At 40.4% G+C, this 16,853-nt stretch overlaps 1 protein-coding gene across 3 annotated transcripts in view; it reads right to left on the bottom strand.

Annotated features, from left to right (window-relative positions):
• The window catches only part of TLN2 (talin 2), a 419,729-nt gene that overhangs the window by 104,598 nt on the left and 298,278 nt on the right, over positions 1–16,853 (bottom strand). Inside the window, exons 23-29 of one of the 3 annotated variants that reach the window (XM_079125623.1) lie at positions 15,822–15,988; positions 11,612–11,740; positions 10,059–10,172; positions 7,952–8,065; positions 5,621–5,755; positions 2,782–2,910; positions 495–597 (exon numbers count right to left, since the gene is read on the bottom strand). In XM_079125623.1, the coding sequence (XP_078981749.1) occupies positions 495–597; positions 2,782–2,910; positions 5,621–5,755; positions 7,952–8,065; positions 10,059–10,172; positions 11,612–11,740; positions 15,822–15,988 (891 nt within the window). Of the gene's footprint in view, positions 1–494; positions 598–2,781; positions 2,946–5,620; positions 5,756–7,951; positions 8,066–10,058; positions 10,173–11,611; positions 11,741–15,821; positions 15,989–16,853 lie in introns of those variants that run through there. The other 2 variants (XM_079125621.1, XM_079125620.1) reach the window with 2 other exon arrangements.

Raw genomic sequence — 16,853 nt, 5'->3', positions numbered from 1 at the left:
TCTGCTGCCTTTCAGGGTTACCTATCATAGCCAATACTCAGCTCATCTGCCCCCATCCCAGTTTTGCAGCACAAATCTGCTCCTTTTGGTTCCTTCCCTTTGGAGATTGTAAATTTGTGTTCATTCTAATTTGTCAGTTACCACTTATCTGTCTTGCATCTTCCAAAATTTCACTGACATCTTATTTGTTGTCATATCTTATTCTTTTTTTTTTTTTAATTCCTCTACATTAGTGGAATTTTTGGAGTCAGAGACAGACTTAGATGTCTATAATCACTATTTGCTTGTTGTCTAGTAGGGGTGACCCATGGTTTGGGTCACTTTATTAGTCTTTGTATTCTTAGTAATAAATCCAATAGCAAGTGTATGGAAGGTAATAAAAAAATATGCTGTGAACTGCTGGAAAAAACAACAGGTTTATTGTTCCATCAGCAAACTCCCTTTCCAGACCCTCATAGTGGTGCCACCTGGCATCATGAAGGGCAGAGTCTCACCTGTATAGTGCTCATTGCCTTGAGCAGCGCAGGTTAGGAGCTGTGCCATGGAGGAGCCCACTGCTTTAGAGGTGCTTCCCAGGTCCTGAGCACATTTTTCCAGCTATTAGAAAAATTCAAGGAGGAGAGGACTTAAGAGAAAAAAAAATCTACTGAGGTCTCAGCATAATTTGGAGCAAGAATGCAGATCAACCCTAGAGCCCAGACTTCTTCCACCCAGGAAACCATGGTGCTACAGCAGCAAAAGAAACAGGGGAGAGAGCCTGGCTTTAGAATAAATAACCAGGATATACACCCTTGCTCCCTATTACTAGTTGTGTGAGACTAGGTAAGCCTCTCAGCCCCAGTTTTCTGAGATCATAATATGCCTAGCTGAGAAGGTCTTCGGAGAATGAACATAGGTTCTCAAGTGGTAGCTATTAGCATTACGCCTGTAGAAGCTAACTTAAAAAGTCTGCAACAAATCCTTAGTGGTCATTAATTATGCCTTGGCCGGAAGTGGGCAGACATCCAGCTGCACCACCTAACTGGCACGTGGGACCATTAACTTAAATTGTTCAATTTGATCATTATACTTCAAGGACTTCCAAGTGAAAGGAAATGCAAGAGGAATGGAGGTTCGGAGTGGTAAATGAGATTAAGAAAATGGGCAGAGTGTTTGCTTCCCATGAACAGCATGTTATCTTGCTCTGTAAGCTGAAAAAAAAAAATTCAGAGAACCAAGTCAGTAAAGGCCTAGGAGATGGATAATTATTTGCTTAGTAGCTGAGGACAATGTTTTGGAAGAGAATGTTTAGGCGCACTGTGAAAGTGCAGAAAGGAATAAGGGACTACATGCAGCTTTAACCCTGAAACATCTTTCCCAAGAGAGGCTGTGCCTTCGAATACAAATAAACCTGGCCCATTACAGCCAACAATATAACAGAGTGCACACATATTGTAAGGCACTTTCTTTGAAAATTACATGGCATTTCTTGCATTCTATTCGACCCTTTGTTTTATGTACAAGATGGAATACATGTCAGGTCAGGCCCTTGCGGGCTCTGTGTCTGTCATTAGCTGGGTGACCTGTTAAGTAACTTAACCTCTCTAAACCTGTGTTTCTTCATCTTTACAATTAGGGGTAACTTGATTTAAGAAGTATTTTCTATGTGCTTCTAATGGCTCAGACATTGTTCTGTGGCACATTAGGTGCTCCCAAAGTCTCTTTATGTTCAAAAAGACTTCAGTTCATTCAAAAAGCATCAGTAGTTAAGAGCAGAGGCTCTTAGGGCTGGGATTTGGTTGAGTGGTACAGTGTATGTCTAGCATGCATGGGGCCCTGGGTTCAATTCCCAGCACTACAAACAAACAAAGACACTATCAGCAAAGGTTTTAGAGTCCTACAAATCTGGATTCAAACCTTGATTCTGTCACTAGTTGGCAGATAACACTGAACAGAACAGTGACAATCTCTGGTGACTGTTTTCCTCAGGTGGTAATGGGTTTAAGGAAACTTTTATTGGGTTACTATCAGTATAAATGAGATTGTGAATGTTTGTACAGTGCTTAACAGGTGCTTAATAAATGGTGGCATTTTATTAGCAATGTTCAGAAAAAGATAGGAAAGTAATCAGGATTGGTAAAATGAGAACTGGTAATATCTAGCCAAGAAAACTCTGAATGTGAGGATCAGGAGGTATCATAATGTGATCACATTAGATCTATGGTGCCATCATCCATTTGTGGCTTCCTATTTTAAAGTGCTTTGCTATGGTCCATCTCAGTGCCTTGCACTTTTTTTTTTTTTTTTTTCCCTAAACATGACTGTTCATCATCTTTCCTGTGTTTACCATTACAATCCATTGCCACCCATTTAATGGATACCCAAGACTCAGAGAAGATGCTGTCTACTGCTAGTTGATAACACAGCTGGGTCCAGAAGCCAGTACTCCCAGCTCCAGCTCTAGTCTCGTGGCCTGCATGGGATATTCTTTTCAGTAAAAAACCACAGGATTAGAACACTGGGCTGAAACACTAGCATTTATCTCATTTTTCAAAAAGAGGTAAACATTAATAGATGCCTGTTTATCCTCAGCCAAACTCTAGGAAAGCACACGCACCCCCATCAAGAGAAGCTCCTACAGAGTGATTTAGATCTTAATGCTGTTCTAAAGAAATGTGGCTAATCTAGGGCACTGCATTCAAAATGCTTGAAATTCTGGGACACTAAACTGAACTTTAAAAAAATGTTTTAACATGATAAACAAAGGCAGAGCCCACACCCCAGTTGGCTCGAATGGCTCACCGTTTCCCCTGGAAGTGGCTTGAGCTGACTCTCCACAGCTGCCATCTTGGCATCCTGCAGCTCATTCTTAAGTGTCTGCACTGTGTTCAGAGCTGAATCGATTTCCATAGGACCACAGGCTTCATGGGCCTGTCAATAGAGGAAGGAATATGTATACATGATCTGCTGCTGCAGTCCTTTGCAACATATAAAATGCTTTCTTGAAAATATCCAGTGATGCTCTGAATCTAGCAGTCAGAGGTCAGGGTAGCAAGTAATTCTTCAGAAAACAAAATCATCCTCAGTCAAGACCTTATTGTCCCTAAATAATCAATTATGTATGTCTCATGTCTGGATATGCTTAAAGTCTCCTTGAAGCTATTTATCCTCAAACTGATAGAAGCCTTTATTCACTGTGCCTGGATTGCAGAGATAGGGTACTGTGCACAGTATGGCTGTGCAGAGAGGCTGGAGAAGTATGCAATGAATGAATGAATAAGCCAGGACTCTGGGGGCAACTTTGTGTCAACCTATTCTCTTTATAAATTTCTATATTTTAAATCATTATCTTTCCATAAAAAGATTATAAAAGTTTTTTTCCCTTAGCTATTTGTTTGAAGAAAATGATTTTATTCTCTTAATTATTTAGGACATTGACTGTCAAATGCTGCGACTGCATGCCCCAACACACAGGTAATTACACACACACGTGGTCATTATTCAGTACATGAAATACTGGTAAATCATAATTTCTTTTTTAGATAATAGTAACAATAGTAACAGCAAATACTGATTAATTGATTTCTACATGTCAGTACTGTAAGGTGAGGAAACTGAGGGACAGATAGGTTAACTAACTTGCCTAAGTCACAAAAGTAAGTTGATGACAGGGTCAGAATTTGAATGTAGGCAGTCTCATTCCACAGCCTGCACTCTTGAACATTATTCTTTCTATCTATCTCTCTATCTCTCTATCCATTCATCCATCCATCTATCCATCCATCCATCCTCAGTATCTTTCTGTACCCAGTGACCCAGTGGACAATCTTACTTAAGATCACCCTTTGTAACTTGCTGTTCCTGAGTAGCTGTTGGATGTTGGTGTGTCTTAGACCCACTGAGGAAACATATTAAAATGCAGATGTTCAGGTCTACAGTCCAAGATTCTGACTTGGTTGCTCAGAGGCAGCTTGCATTCTAAGAAGCACCCCCAGGTGATTCTGTGTGGATTATCTAGAACCTCTCTGATAATATAGCTCAAAATACTTTTTTTGTTGGTTGTAGCCTAAAGCTCTGGATATTTTTCTTTTTCAATGTAGTGTGCTGCTCATATTAAGCATTCAAGTCAGCTCTGACCTTCTTCCCTTACCAATTTATGAGGCTGCTTGTTTCTATAAAGGGATTACTCCAATGAGGAAAAATGAAATCATGCTATAACTTCATGTTAAATACCACATCAGAGCAGTAAAGAGGTCCTTTGGTAACTAATAAGTTTTAGAGACTGAAATTTATTTAGTTCCAAATTCTGTTTAACTGAGACCCTTGTTGAGTGGTGAGCTTCCATGTAAGATGAGAAAACCTTTTAGGGTAAAAGGAGAGTAAAGATGACTCCCCCCCCCCCCTCAAATTTTTTGCCTAAATAATTTATTAAGGTCATAAAATGACATGTAGAAGAGATGATTATTTATTGCCATGGTCTGCATCTGAAATGTCCCCCTAAAGACTATGTGTTGAAAGTGGGGTAGCCATCACATGACACTTCAGGAGGTTGTTATGGTTTACATATGAGGTATCCCCCAAAATCTCCTGTGTCAATGCAGGAATATTCAGAGGTGGAATGATTGGCTTATGTGAGCTGTCGCCTCATCAGTCCACCCTAGTTTGAACAGACTGACTGGGTGGTAACTGTAGGCAGATGGGTCATGGCTTGGGGCATGCCCTGGAACTTCCCTGTGGTCCCTTCCCCCTGCTCTCTGCTTCTTGGTCACCATGGATAGCAGCACTCCTTCACCATGCCCTTCCACCATGCTGTTCTGCCTCACATCGGGGCCACAGCAATGGAGTCATTCCACCTGGACTCAATCTCCGAAACCATGAATCAGAATAAACTTTGTCTCTTCTAGGTTGTCCTCATCAGGTATTTTGGTCACAATGACAAAAAAAGTTGACTAACACAGAGGTGTTGGAACTTTTAGGAAGTGAGGCTTAATGGAAGGAAGTTGGGTAATGGGGTACATGCCTCTGAAGGGGATCTTGGGATCTTGGTATGTTCCTGTCTCTTTCTCTCACTTCCTAGGATTCCTTTGCCATATACTTCTGCCAGAACATACTGCATTGACACAATCCTGAAGTGACAGGGTAAGTAACTATGGACTGAAATCAAAACTGTGAGTTAAAATAAGCCTTTCCTCTTTTTAAGTTGATTCTTTCAGGTATTTTGCCATAGTAGCAGAAAGCTGACTAGATACACTTAATTTGGCCCACAATATACCTGGCACCAAGACATTGATGACTGTAAGTTTCCTGTAAGACAGGAAGGAGGAGGAAAAGCATGAGACTTAAAATAGTTCAACAAAAGTCATCTGTAACTGGAAGATGATAACTAAGTCTGGGAGATAGTCTAAATGTAGAGTGAAAGCCAACCCACAGGATACCTTTAATGCTCTTACAAATGGAATGGGCAGTTCTCCCAAGCAAGATGTTATAAAACCTCTTAGAAAAGGTGTAACAATTTAAGTACCAGATCATACATAGTAATGTCTAGCTGCGCTCAGGCCCTGGGCAGCAGCATGCCCCTCCAGCAGTAAGGAACCAAAAGCCTCACTTCTGACCAGCTGACTGCTGTGCAGAGCCCACTTGCCTTCTGTGAGGCGGTGCGCAGTTCAGCCAAGCTGGTTGCTAGGTTCTTGGCACACTGGCTCAGCTGCATGGCTGCAGCCTGGTCACTCACAGTGGGCACTGCAGCCTTGGCAGAGGACACCATCTTGCTTCCAGGCTGTGGAGAAATGAGCAGAAAGTAAGACATCACCTGGGTGGCAAGGGGTGCAGACCCCCTGGCAGAGCCTCCATGGCAGCCAGAACATACTTCACCCTAAAAAGAACATTAAACACAGCTACTTCCCTGCCCCTCTCTACAAACTGCCATGCCTAATCAGATACTCCAGGAACTTTAACAACAACAAAAAAAATGCATGTGTTGTGGGGGGAGGTGGCAGGGGAAGGCAAAATTAGGAGAGTTGCTTGAAATTCTCATTTAAAACTGACTGCAAAGAGTTCCTTATCAAACAGTTTTCTTGGAATAACTCTTTATTCTGAGTTTCAAATATACCCAATAGACTATTTAGAAAATGAAGTAAGATTAAGCAAATAAAATAACCTCACATTCATAAACCAAAATAATTTTACCATGCATGGAAATCTGTGTGCATATACATGTTTCCAAAATAAGATCATGTTATTTGTTCTACTTTAAAATCTCAATTCAGATATTTTACCTTTTCATTAGCTATGTAGTATTCCGTTATACACACCTGTTAATATTTCTCAATCCCTGCTTTAGGCATGTTCTATTTTCTCCCAAAATAATACATAATGGCATAATAAATGTCTTTCCAGCTAAATCTTTGTATACATTTACAATTTACTTCGCATAAATTTTTAAAGAATTTCTGAATCAAAAACTATGCATACCTTTAAGGATTTTAAGGCTTCTCTTTAACATGTTGTAACAATCTAAGTTCCACCTTATAAGTATTAAGGACAAAAGCTCATATTTCTAAGATTCCTTAACTCTTTGATTTAAAGTCTTTAATTATTGAGAATTTACAAGAGAAACCAGGAGTCTACAAAAAGCATGAACACTTTCACACAAAACAAATAACTGAAGCATATGAAAAAACGTTTAACAATGTAAAAACAAAAGTCATGCAAAAGCAAAAAGAATTCTGTAGAAAAAACTGGCAAAAACATGTTTTTCAAGGGCTTAACTCTCCATCTTCTAAAAGATGTATTAAAAAGTCTGATTCATATAGCATTAGTTGCAAATTTAGATTTGGTCAATCTTCTGGAGGGGTAATTTTACAATATATGAAGAATGTTTAAAATGTATAAACTTTTTCATCTGTCAATGATATTTCTATTTATTTTAACCTTGCCTTTTTCTCATAAAGACCTAAGTGTCTATGAGAGCAATGTTAAAAGAACAAAAGAAAGAGAAAAAACAAGGGCAGAGAGAGTGGAACCAGGAACACATCTACACTGCTCTATCACAACAGCCCATAATCCTGCCAGCAGTGGGGTGGGGACCACACACAGCTGGCCCCAGGATCTCTAATGGAGAGACAAATAGTTTGTGCAAGTATAAGTCCCAATGTTCTAAAAAACTAAATAAGTTACTTGAAAAACTATTTCTAGGTATTTCCCTCAGGAGGGAACTGAAAAGGGAAACACAAATTTGAGCACAGAAATAGGATAGCATTACAGGTTGTTTATGAAGGCAAAAGGTTAAAAATCTGTATGTCCAACCATGTGAGAACAGTTAAACATAGAATATGCATATGACAGAAGATTGTTAAAAAAAAATGCTTGTGTGTTACATGAAAAACACAAAGGGTGTATATACAATGAATTACAATTTAAAATATAAACATTTTCATATAGATCCATGTACACACACATGTACACACACACACACATGCACACACACGCACACACACACCTCTGTGTCTGTGCAGTTAACCATGAAGAAATAGATAAAAAGTTTATGTTCTGCCTCTCCTTGTTGGGGTTACAGCACTTGGAAAAATCACCCACTGGGTGGATCACTCTGGTCCTACAAGTGTGTCGAACTCCAAAGGGATGAGGAGTTGAACTGCCTCATCGTATCAGCTGTTTGAGATATGAGTAGAGAGAAAGTGCTGATAAAGTGGAGAGATGTGAACATAAGCAGCATGTAATAGGGAGTTTTCCCATTACTGAACATTCTCACTTCATTCAATTTTCCTTAAAATGGCTCTATCCCTTACCCCATAAGGGCTGCAAATCCTGACCAGCTCTCAAAATGCCATGAAGAGCAGTCAATCCCATCTTTGGAGAAGCTCACCACTTGTGTTTTCCTAGTCCAGGAGTGACAGTATTAGGCACTTCTCCCCACTGGGGGCTCTAAGTGAAACCAAGGTGACCCCAAAGTTACCTGGAGGAAGTTCTGGCTGGAGATGATGAGTGCTAGCTGGGCACTGAGGTCTTCTGCTTGAGCCTGGCTCCCTCTCACCCCCTGCACCAGCTGAGGGATGTGATCAGCCACTGCCTATAGGAAGCAAGGAGATAGAGACTAAGCACAGCTGGCATGGTAGAACTATCAAGAGAGGGTGGAAAGTGACCCAGTGGTTTTTTTCTGAATGTGCTACCCACTCCCAGGGGAGGCCAGTCTCAAGCCTTGAGTTCACATAGCACTTTTTAGCCCGCTGAGTCTTCACCAACTGTGAGTCCCATTCTCTGGGTTCTCTTTTCCCATACACACTCTCCCCTGTTGTCTCAAAGGTCTTGACACATTTGGCAGAAATGATTCTCCATAATGAAGCATTAAAAGAATTTCCCTAGTTGCAACACAAGCCACCTGGTCATTAGGGTTGCAGAATTAGAATTAAAGAAATGACATGATTCACCGGTAATTAAACTGAAGTCTTACGGTCCCATGATGAGAAGAAAGTACAAGAAATTCTTAGTTACCAGCACCTTTAAGTGCTCTGGCCTTTATTTTGCAGGCATGCGTTCTGTGCTACAGCTTTAATGTAGTCATGGCTCCTCTTTCTGTTCTAGGCAGTTCTTATTTCTCAACCTGGAAAGCTCAAAGTACAGAGCAAAGAAGAGAAGAGCAGCACTGGGAAATCAGGACCATCAAATGGTAACTTTCTCCTCCAGGGCCTTAGGAGATAAGCTCTCCTAAGAAGATAACCTCTTCCCTCTGAAGAGCCAGGCATTGGAGGTCTCAGCACCACAGACCATCATTGCTGCTAAAGGTGTCCAGAGCATCCTGGCCTGATCTTTTCCAAGAACATGCTTCAGCAAAGGTTAAAAAAAATATTTCCATGGAAAGTTCCCCAGGCTCTTTCCAGGGCTGGTAATTCCAGTAATTTGGTCCATTTTCCCTTCTCCACCTGAACCTGACAAATAACACTCCTCCCACTTCCTGGCAGGATACGCAGAGACCAAGCATCTTCAGTGCCTTTGTAAAAGAGGGAGAGAGAAGGCTCATCCTGTGGCATGTCCCTGGATGTGAGCAGCACCTGCTCCCTGAGAAGAGCAATGGCTATTTTCCCATCCCTGCTGGCCACTGAATGGAGCCCAGAGCAGGAATGAACCCCCCTCTCAATAGGAGCCTCACTCTCAACAAGCCCCTCTGCTTCCACACAGTTCCAAGTACAGTAAGTCCAGGGTCTTAGTACATTGCTCAGGCTCTTCCTCCTAGAGCATGTCTGGTCCCCAACAGGGGGTTGAGGACAGAAATCAAGAACAGAAGGCTTCTGAAGTAGAAACAGTGTCACCCCTCAATCCTTATTTTACAGAGGAAGGAAAATTCTTATTTTACAGGTGTAAGGAAAGAGAGGGCAGTTAGCTCTTACAACCTCAATACACAGCCTGTACTGCTCACACCTTCAGGAGACTCCAGCCAGACATCCTGCCTGCATGTGGGCAGTGACTCTACCAGTGGATTTTGTGTCTGGTACCACTCAGAGATGTCCTGGGAGAGTCAGCTCCCTGGGACCAAAGAGAAGGGAACCAAAGTGTTTGCATCAGGCTGGTCTCAACATAGCATCAAGGCCCAGGTATCAGAAGAAAAGAGACAAATGGGTGACAAAAGAAAGCACAAAAGCACAATGCCATGGAGCTCAGACAGGATGAAATAAACCCTGGAGGTGGAATTAGTAGAAAGCAGGAAATCAACTCTGCCACAATGAGTAAAGGCTGAATGTGAGGGCCCGCCTAGAGAGAGGCACTCTGCAAATCAACACCTCATTACTATTTCAGAGCCCTAAAATGGTCTCCTCCTTGACTCTCTTTGATTCAGTCTCAAAAAGAAAAGAATGCAGACAAAAGAAATACAATACTTGAGGGGGCGGGCATTTATAGTCTCCCTCCACACACAGCCCATCCACTTAATGGACAGAAACCAGATGTGGGTACACCTGGAATAAGGAGTTGAACAAACTGGATTAGAGGCCTGGAAGGCCTGTCTTAACTCGGTTACCGGGACGCTTGCTGTTCTAATGCTATTAGGGCCGCCTATGGTGGCACCTCACCTTGCAGCTCTGGACCAGCTGCTGCTGGGCCGCAGGGTTCTTGTTGGATGCAGCTGCATTCTGGGATGCTGCGATGGTCTGTGTGGCTGCGGCTGCAGCCTGCTTAGCAGCAACCTGTAGAGCAGAGTGAGACAGGTCTGGCTGGGTTTATGAATGCAAATTCATCTGCATATCCTGCCACTTCCAAGTCTTTGAGCTCCAAGAACAGTCTGCCTTTGAAAAGCCACTGATGATTCCACTATCTGCCCTGGGTTTGTACTCCCTGCATCAAGACAGGCATGCCTGAAAGCTCAAGTTATGATGTTTGTTTGGAGGGGCGGTATGAAAAATGGTGGAATGAGACAGACATCATTACCCTACGTACATGTATGATTACATGAATGGTGTGAATCTACATTGTGTACCACCATAGAAACGAAATGATGTACCCCATTTGTGTACAATGAATCAAAATGCAGTCTGTAAAAAATAAAAAAATAAATAAATAATAAAAAAAAAAAAAAAGACAAGGACAATCCTAAGACTCTGATGGCACTGATGAGCAGCAGAACTAAATGTAAGCTCTCTAGAGAACAAAAGATCTCTCCAAGAAGCACATCTGCTCTGCTTAGAGAAAGACAGGGGCCTGGACTTTCCTCAGAGCACCTGGAGGCCTGGGCTCGAAAACCCCTGGCAAAGGGGAACTAAACGGAGTTTACTGTCTCCTCTCCTTCCAAGCACTAGTCTAACTTTCTTCCTCCTTATCATATACGGATTGATTCCCTATGAGACGTGATCTCAGCCTCTACCCAGACCCCATTTTCTTAAGGGTCTCCTGTGTAAATTCCTGAAAGGATTGGTTTTTGCCACATAGTTTTTGCCAATAACTATTTCAACTCTTGTCAGAATATTCTGAAAAAAAAAAAAAAAAAAAAATGACAAACATTTTGTTTTACTCTTTCACCCCTCTCCACCCAAAACTCCTCCCCATCTCCAGTCTTCCAAAGTCCATATTTTCTATGGGAAGCCCTGAAAAAAGTCATTGCCTACACAAAATATCAACATTTCCAGTAAATGTGTTCCAGTAAATGTGTACATCCTTTAATGTCAGGGGGAAAAATATCACAGTTTGGTCTGGGGGGGAAAAAAAAAAAAAAAAAAAAAAAAAAAAAACCAAACCACAAAAGTCTGAATTCTATTTCTGAGAAAGAATTTTAACTTTTGGAAGCCATGAACTACAACAATTTTTCAAATTGTGTCAATGACTTTAAAATTCCTACACTATCTGACAAGGGTGTTAACCTTGATTTAGCTTTCTCATATGGGTATTGCTTTTTGTTGATTCACTATGTTTTCAAATAAATCTTTGCAATCTAGGGGCTGAGGCTGTAGCTCAGTGGCAGAGCACTTGCCTAGCACATGTGAGGCACTGGGTTCAATCCTTAGCACCGCATAAAAATAAATAAATAAAATAAAGACATACTGTCCATCTACAACTACAAAAAAAAAAAAAAATCAGAAAAAAATCTTTGCAATCTAAAATGGCATCCTAGGAAGTCAGTCTCTTTCCTAACCTCCAGCCGGTTGACAATTTTTTTCTTGATTGCATTCTGGGCAGCAGCATTTGTTGCTACCCGGAGACCTTCTGCAGCTTCTCTCAGCCTTTGCTGCTGGTCTTCATTTTCTGGGTTAGCTGCAGCTCCCTGTAAATGTGAAAATAAAGATTTTAAGTGGTCCAGGGGGCAGCAGTACACAGTCACTGAATTCATGCTTCCAATTTTCCTTTTTCTAGTAATAGAAAATATTTGGAATGAAAAGTCAAACGCTTTAAGCAGTAACTTTATGATTAGGATGTCTTCCCTTCCAACCCAAAATGTTCACCAGGGGATGTATCAAACCTGCATGGCTAAACAGTATCCAATGGTAATAATTAAACTCTGGAGATCAGGTATTGGTCATCCATACAAATCACCCTGTCTGAAAACCATGGTTTTAAAGACATTAAGATATCACACATTACTTCATTAAAACCTATGTTTATTCATTAGCTAAAAATTAATTTAAATAGAAATGAATACATTTTGCTTCAGTCTGGGGTTTATTCTTATATATAAGGTAAAGGGCTCAGTAATTTTCTTACAGAAGGATGGAGAGTTGTGCCAGCATCACTAACTTTTCTTAAATCCCTTTTTACTGAATTGAAATACTATTGTGTCAAATGTTAAAAAGTTGCTCCCATAGAAGCAGAGAGTAGAGCAGTAGTTACTGAGGGTTGGGAAGGGTGTAAAGAGCAGGTGGATGGACAGAGGGTGTGTTTCAGGTGCCAGTGTGCAATTGAATAGGAGGAATAATGTCTAATGCTCTATATAGCACAGTAGGACAGCTGTGGTTGATGAAGTTAATTCTATATTTTAAAATAGCTGGAAAAAAGATTTTGCACATTTCTAGCATAAAGAAATGACATATGTTTGAGGTGATGGATACACCAATTACCCTGACCTGGTCATTATACATTGTGTACATGTACTGAAATGTCTCACCATACCACATGTACATGTATAATTATGTATCAATTAAAAATTTTCACCAAAAAGATGTTCAGATAAATATCTCCTCTCCTTACCTCTCTCAAGGAGATTTTTAATTTTTAATTGTCATCACACGCACACACACACACACACATCTTCACATCACTGCTAAAACATTCAGTGGAATAGGTAAATGTTAAAGGTAGATTCTAGTAAAAACACATGGTCTGATGGAGGAAGTGTTGGGGTGGTGTGGGGAGAGGGGTCACAGGGGAGTGCCCCCCAAAAGACTGCAAGGAAACACTGTTAAAAACCAAGCCTAGAAATCATGCTGCTGGACAGCTGGAGTTGGAGAACGTAGCAGCAGATCTGGTACCCCACCAGACTGAATCAGGGAAAGGAACACAACACCTGAGGCTGGCACAACAGGAGGATAGTGCTGCACCAGCCCATCTCCATGCATCCCTCGGCTAGTTCTATGACCCTTTGCTACACTGCTTTAGTTGGACATGTCCTCAGAACCTGCATGGATTTTATTTAGATGTGTGGGATTCTGAAGCAGGAAAAGGCTAGAGATAATGTCAGAGGGGATACATTTTTACTCCACAAAGACCTAGAGCATGTGCAGCCTTCCTTTCCCACCCACGATAAATGCAGTGATCAAGATTTTTCTCACAAGACCTGGATGTTTCTGACCAGTGCTTGATATGTACAAACCAACAGGTCTTTTCCCACAACTTTAGGATAATAATACTTGCTTGCAAGGTAGGTAGAGACAGCAGAGAGGAGCCCAAAGATTTACTGAAAATCAATTTTGCGAAATGTCTAAGTTTTCCAAATGATTAATTTGTCAAAGTTACCATAACTGGTATCTTTTAGCGATTCATAAAAATTATAGTAATTCCTACTGAAAGGAATGGTTTTAACACCTGTGACAGAATTGTTCTGGACATTTTCTTGAATAGGATTTTCTACTAACTTTAACCACTTATAGTTGTCTCGATTTTGAGTTTCTAGTAGTTATGTGTAAAATGATTGTTTGGGCATCTTGTGTATTCTTTTGCAAGTTTATGAAGTTCAGTTTATTTTATTCTGATCATAGGATATTTTTTAAGTCACTCCTCGGATGCCCAATTTTGTATTTTGAGTAGCTATAAACAAACTTTTTAGCACTTTATAATGATGCTTTGCACCTTCTTCTGCAATGCCTTTTTTTTTTTTTTTTTTTGTACTGGGGATTGAACCCAGGGGCACTTAACCACTGAGCCACATTCCCAGCCCTTAAACTTGTGATCCTTCTGCCTCGGCCTGGATTATAGGTGCGTGACTTTTTTGATGATGTATATGGAATGTGGTGGGACAATCTTGGCCTGAAATCTTAATCTACTGACTGTAAAAAATATTTTTTTTCTGTGTACTCAATACATACTTCAGAAGTCTAACCATCAAATGTCCTTTAGCTTTCTACAAAATTTAGTGTATTAAAATATTGCTTTGAAGACAAAGTGACTTTTAACTGAAGTACAAAGAATTTACAAAACCAACACTGTCCTATTTAAAATACATTATCAAAAAATCATAGATAAGTAGAAGAACAAGTTTTATGTGACTTGGTAAATTCAGAGAATTGGCTTGGTGAGCAGTCACATCAAGTAATGAATGTCAGTCCTGGTTATATGACATCAGGTTTAATCTTTTTGAGCCTTAATTTTCTCAGAATATGTAAAATAAGGGACTGACTAGATTTTTACATTCTAGCAAATAATTTCTTGCAAACAATGAGGCTTACTTGAAATAACTACTTGTATACTTAGAAGGAGAAAAAGTAGTAAAACATTAAAAATAATGAACCACTATACAAAATCTTAATAAACTTTTGGCTAAAAGGGGTGGTGAAAAGCAGAGCTTCTTGGTTGTAACAGGGAACAGAGACAAAGAAGAAAGTGCAAACCCTGCTCCTCCCCAGGTCTTTCCTTCCCCTTCCCTGGAGCTAACTCCATGATCTCTCTGTCCCTCAGGGGGCACAATGACAAATTCAGACCAGAAAGGTCCTGTGCATGGTTGCTGCATGTCACAAAACATTTGAAGTGAATTCACAAACTTAGTTGAGCTATGGAGCCAGGAAGATAGGATAAGATGGGAGATAGGATAAGATGTGGAACCGTGTAATGAACCTTCTATGTAGACAGATACATTAAAAACATTATTCTGGGGACAGGAAGTTGAAGGTCATTTCTATTTTCTTTTCTATACTTATTTGCATGTTCTATTAATTCCAGAAGAGCTGTGTGCTAGATGCATAATAAGAAAGCATACAGAAATACAGCCTTTTCCATTTAAAACAGTTCTCACTTAGAGGTACGGAACAGGATACCCTGTAGAACTTTCACACACACGGTTGCACCAGTAATCTTATGAATCAGGATCTCTGGGGGTGGGAGTAAGGCATGTGAATTTTAATATTTCATGAAGAGCTCTGAAACAGATCTCTGGTTAAGAACTACTGGCTTTTTGAAGCATTATGCTATAGCATGGCTGTCAAAATGCTCAAAGCCAACTCTTTACTCAAACCCATATACAGGTTGAACATCTCTAATCCAAAAATCTGAAATTCAAAAGGTTTCCAAATCTAAAACTTTTGGAGTGTCAACATGATGCTCAAAAGTTAGATCTTAGATTTTCAGATAAAAGATGGTCAACAACTAACTTCATGAGAATATCCCAAAATCTGAAATAAAACAAAACTCTGAAATCTGAAATACTTCTGGTTCCCAACAATTCTGGATACAGGATACTTGACCTGTATAACATTTTAGGTTGCTACTGGGATTTGAAGCACAGTGAAGTTGGAAACACTCTATTATGCAAAATCTTGATGAGAATTTAGTTGAGAAGACATGAAGGGGAAGGTAACATTGAGACTAGAAAGAAAGCAGTTGTAGGTGAATTCACTGCTGAAAATCTCCAGTTTCTATTACCCATCACTTGCAATGAACCAGCAGTGAAGAACAATTGCAAAAAGAGTCCTCACTGAGCAGGGCATTTTGCTGTCTGTGGTTTAGTCAGCTCCTGTCCCCTGAAAAATTTCTGTCCACATTCAACACTCTCCTTTACCACCTAACCCAGGTTAAAAGTTATGAACCCACATAGGTCTTAAACAAACAGGAATGCCACTGGCAATCCTTCATCCTTCAGGTACCTTCATATCCTAACACAGTAGTCTTTGCTTTTCAAATCAACAAATCCAACATCATACCTTTGCAGCTTCCACCATTCGAGCAGTGGAGTCAGCCAAGAGCTTCGCTGCTGCCAGGAGCTTCTTTGAATTTTCCATATCAATTTCGGCCTCTGCATCTGACCTCATAGCATTGACAAGATCCGAAGTGGCCTGGGCCAGGACCCGAGCCTGGCGCACCATCTCACCTAGATGTTGGGACAGATGATGCAGGCTGTTTGGCTGCCTTTCAAAGTGGGTACAAGCTCAGTGGTTGGTACAGTCTTATCTCTACTGTGGCAAGAAGGATGGAGGGAACTCTATCTCCATACTCTGCTCCTAAGCAATGGACCCAAAGTAGAGCCAGAATGGAAACTATTCCCTGTTGCTACCAGGGCAGTACTATGAAGGATAAACATGACACATAGCCAAAAGAGGAGCACTTCATAAAGAGAGGGAAGGAAACAAAATTACATGGATTTACTTTTAGTAAATAGTTATTTAGAAAACACTGTTTACCTCACTTCGAGAGGCACTTATACAAAAGCTCCTATAATAAACTCTGTGAGAAATCAGCATAGGTAAAATTTATTTCTAAATTTTGGATTTGCATTCTTCCTATGACTAGATGATTATGACATCATGTAGTCCACTCTTTACTGTTTAGTCCTTCCCAGTAGGAACATTGTCAGGCTCAAGTATTAGGCCAAGTGTCTGCATCAATATCCTCTTTGCTCACAGTTTTCTTACCAGCATTGGTTTGGACTCTGTGTTTCCAAATATTGGGTCTTACCGTGCGCCTGTGATTTCACTGAGGCCTACTTCAGCTTCCTTTTGGAAGTAGAAGGGGTATAATAATCAACATCAAAAATAAAACTACTTCATTAAAGGACTTATTCCTTGTCTCAAGTTCATTTGGGAAGAATGCAGGAGTACGTGATATTAAGGGGTAAGAACAAAGCTTTTATAAACATAAAAATGTATTAAATTCAGTGTGGTGTCCTGGATTGGATCCTAGGACAGAAAAGGACATTAGTAAAAAAACTGACATAATCCAATACTGGCTATAGTTAA

This window comes from Sciurus vulgaris (genome assembly GCF_902686455.1).
Source record: "Sciurus vulgaris genome assembly, chromosome: 2".
Classification (NCBI taxonomy): Eukaryota; Metazoa; Chordata; class Mammalia; order Rodentia; family Sciuridae; genus Sciurus; species Sciurus vulgaris.
Note: the sequence above shows the minus strand (reverse complement) of the source record. Positions and strands in the feature narration are given on the sequence as shown.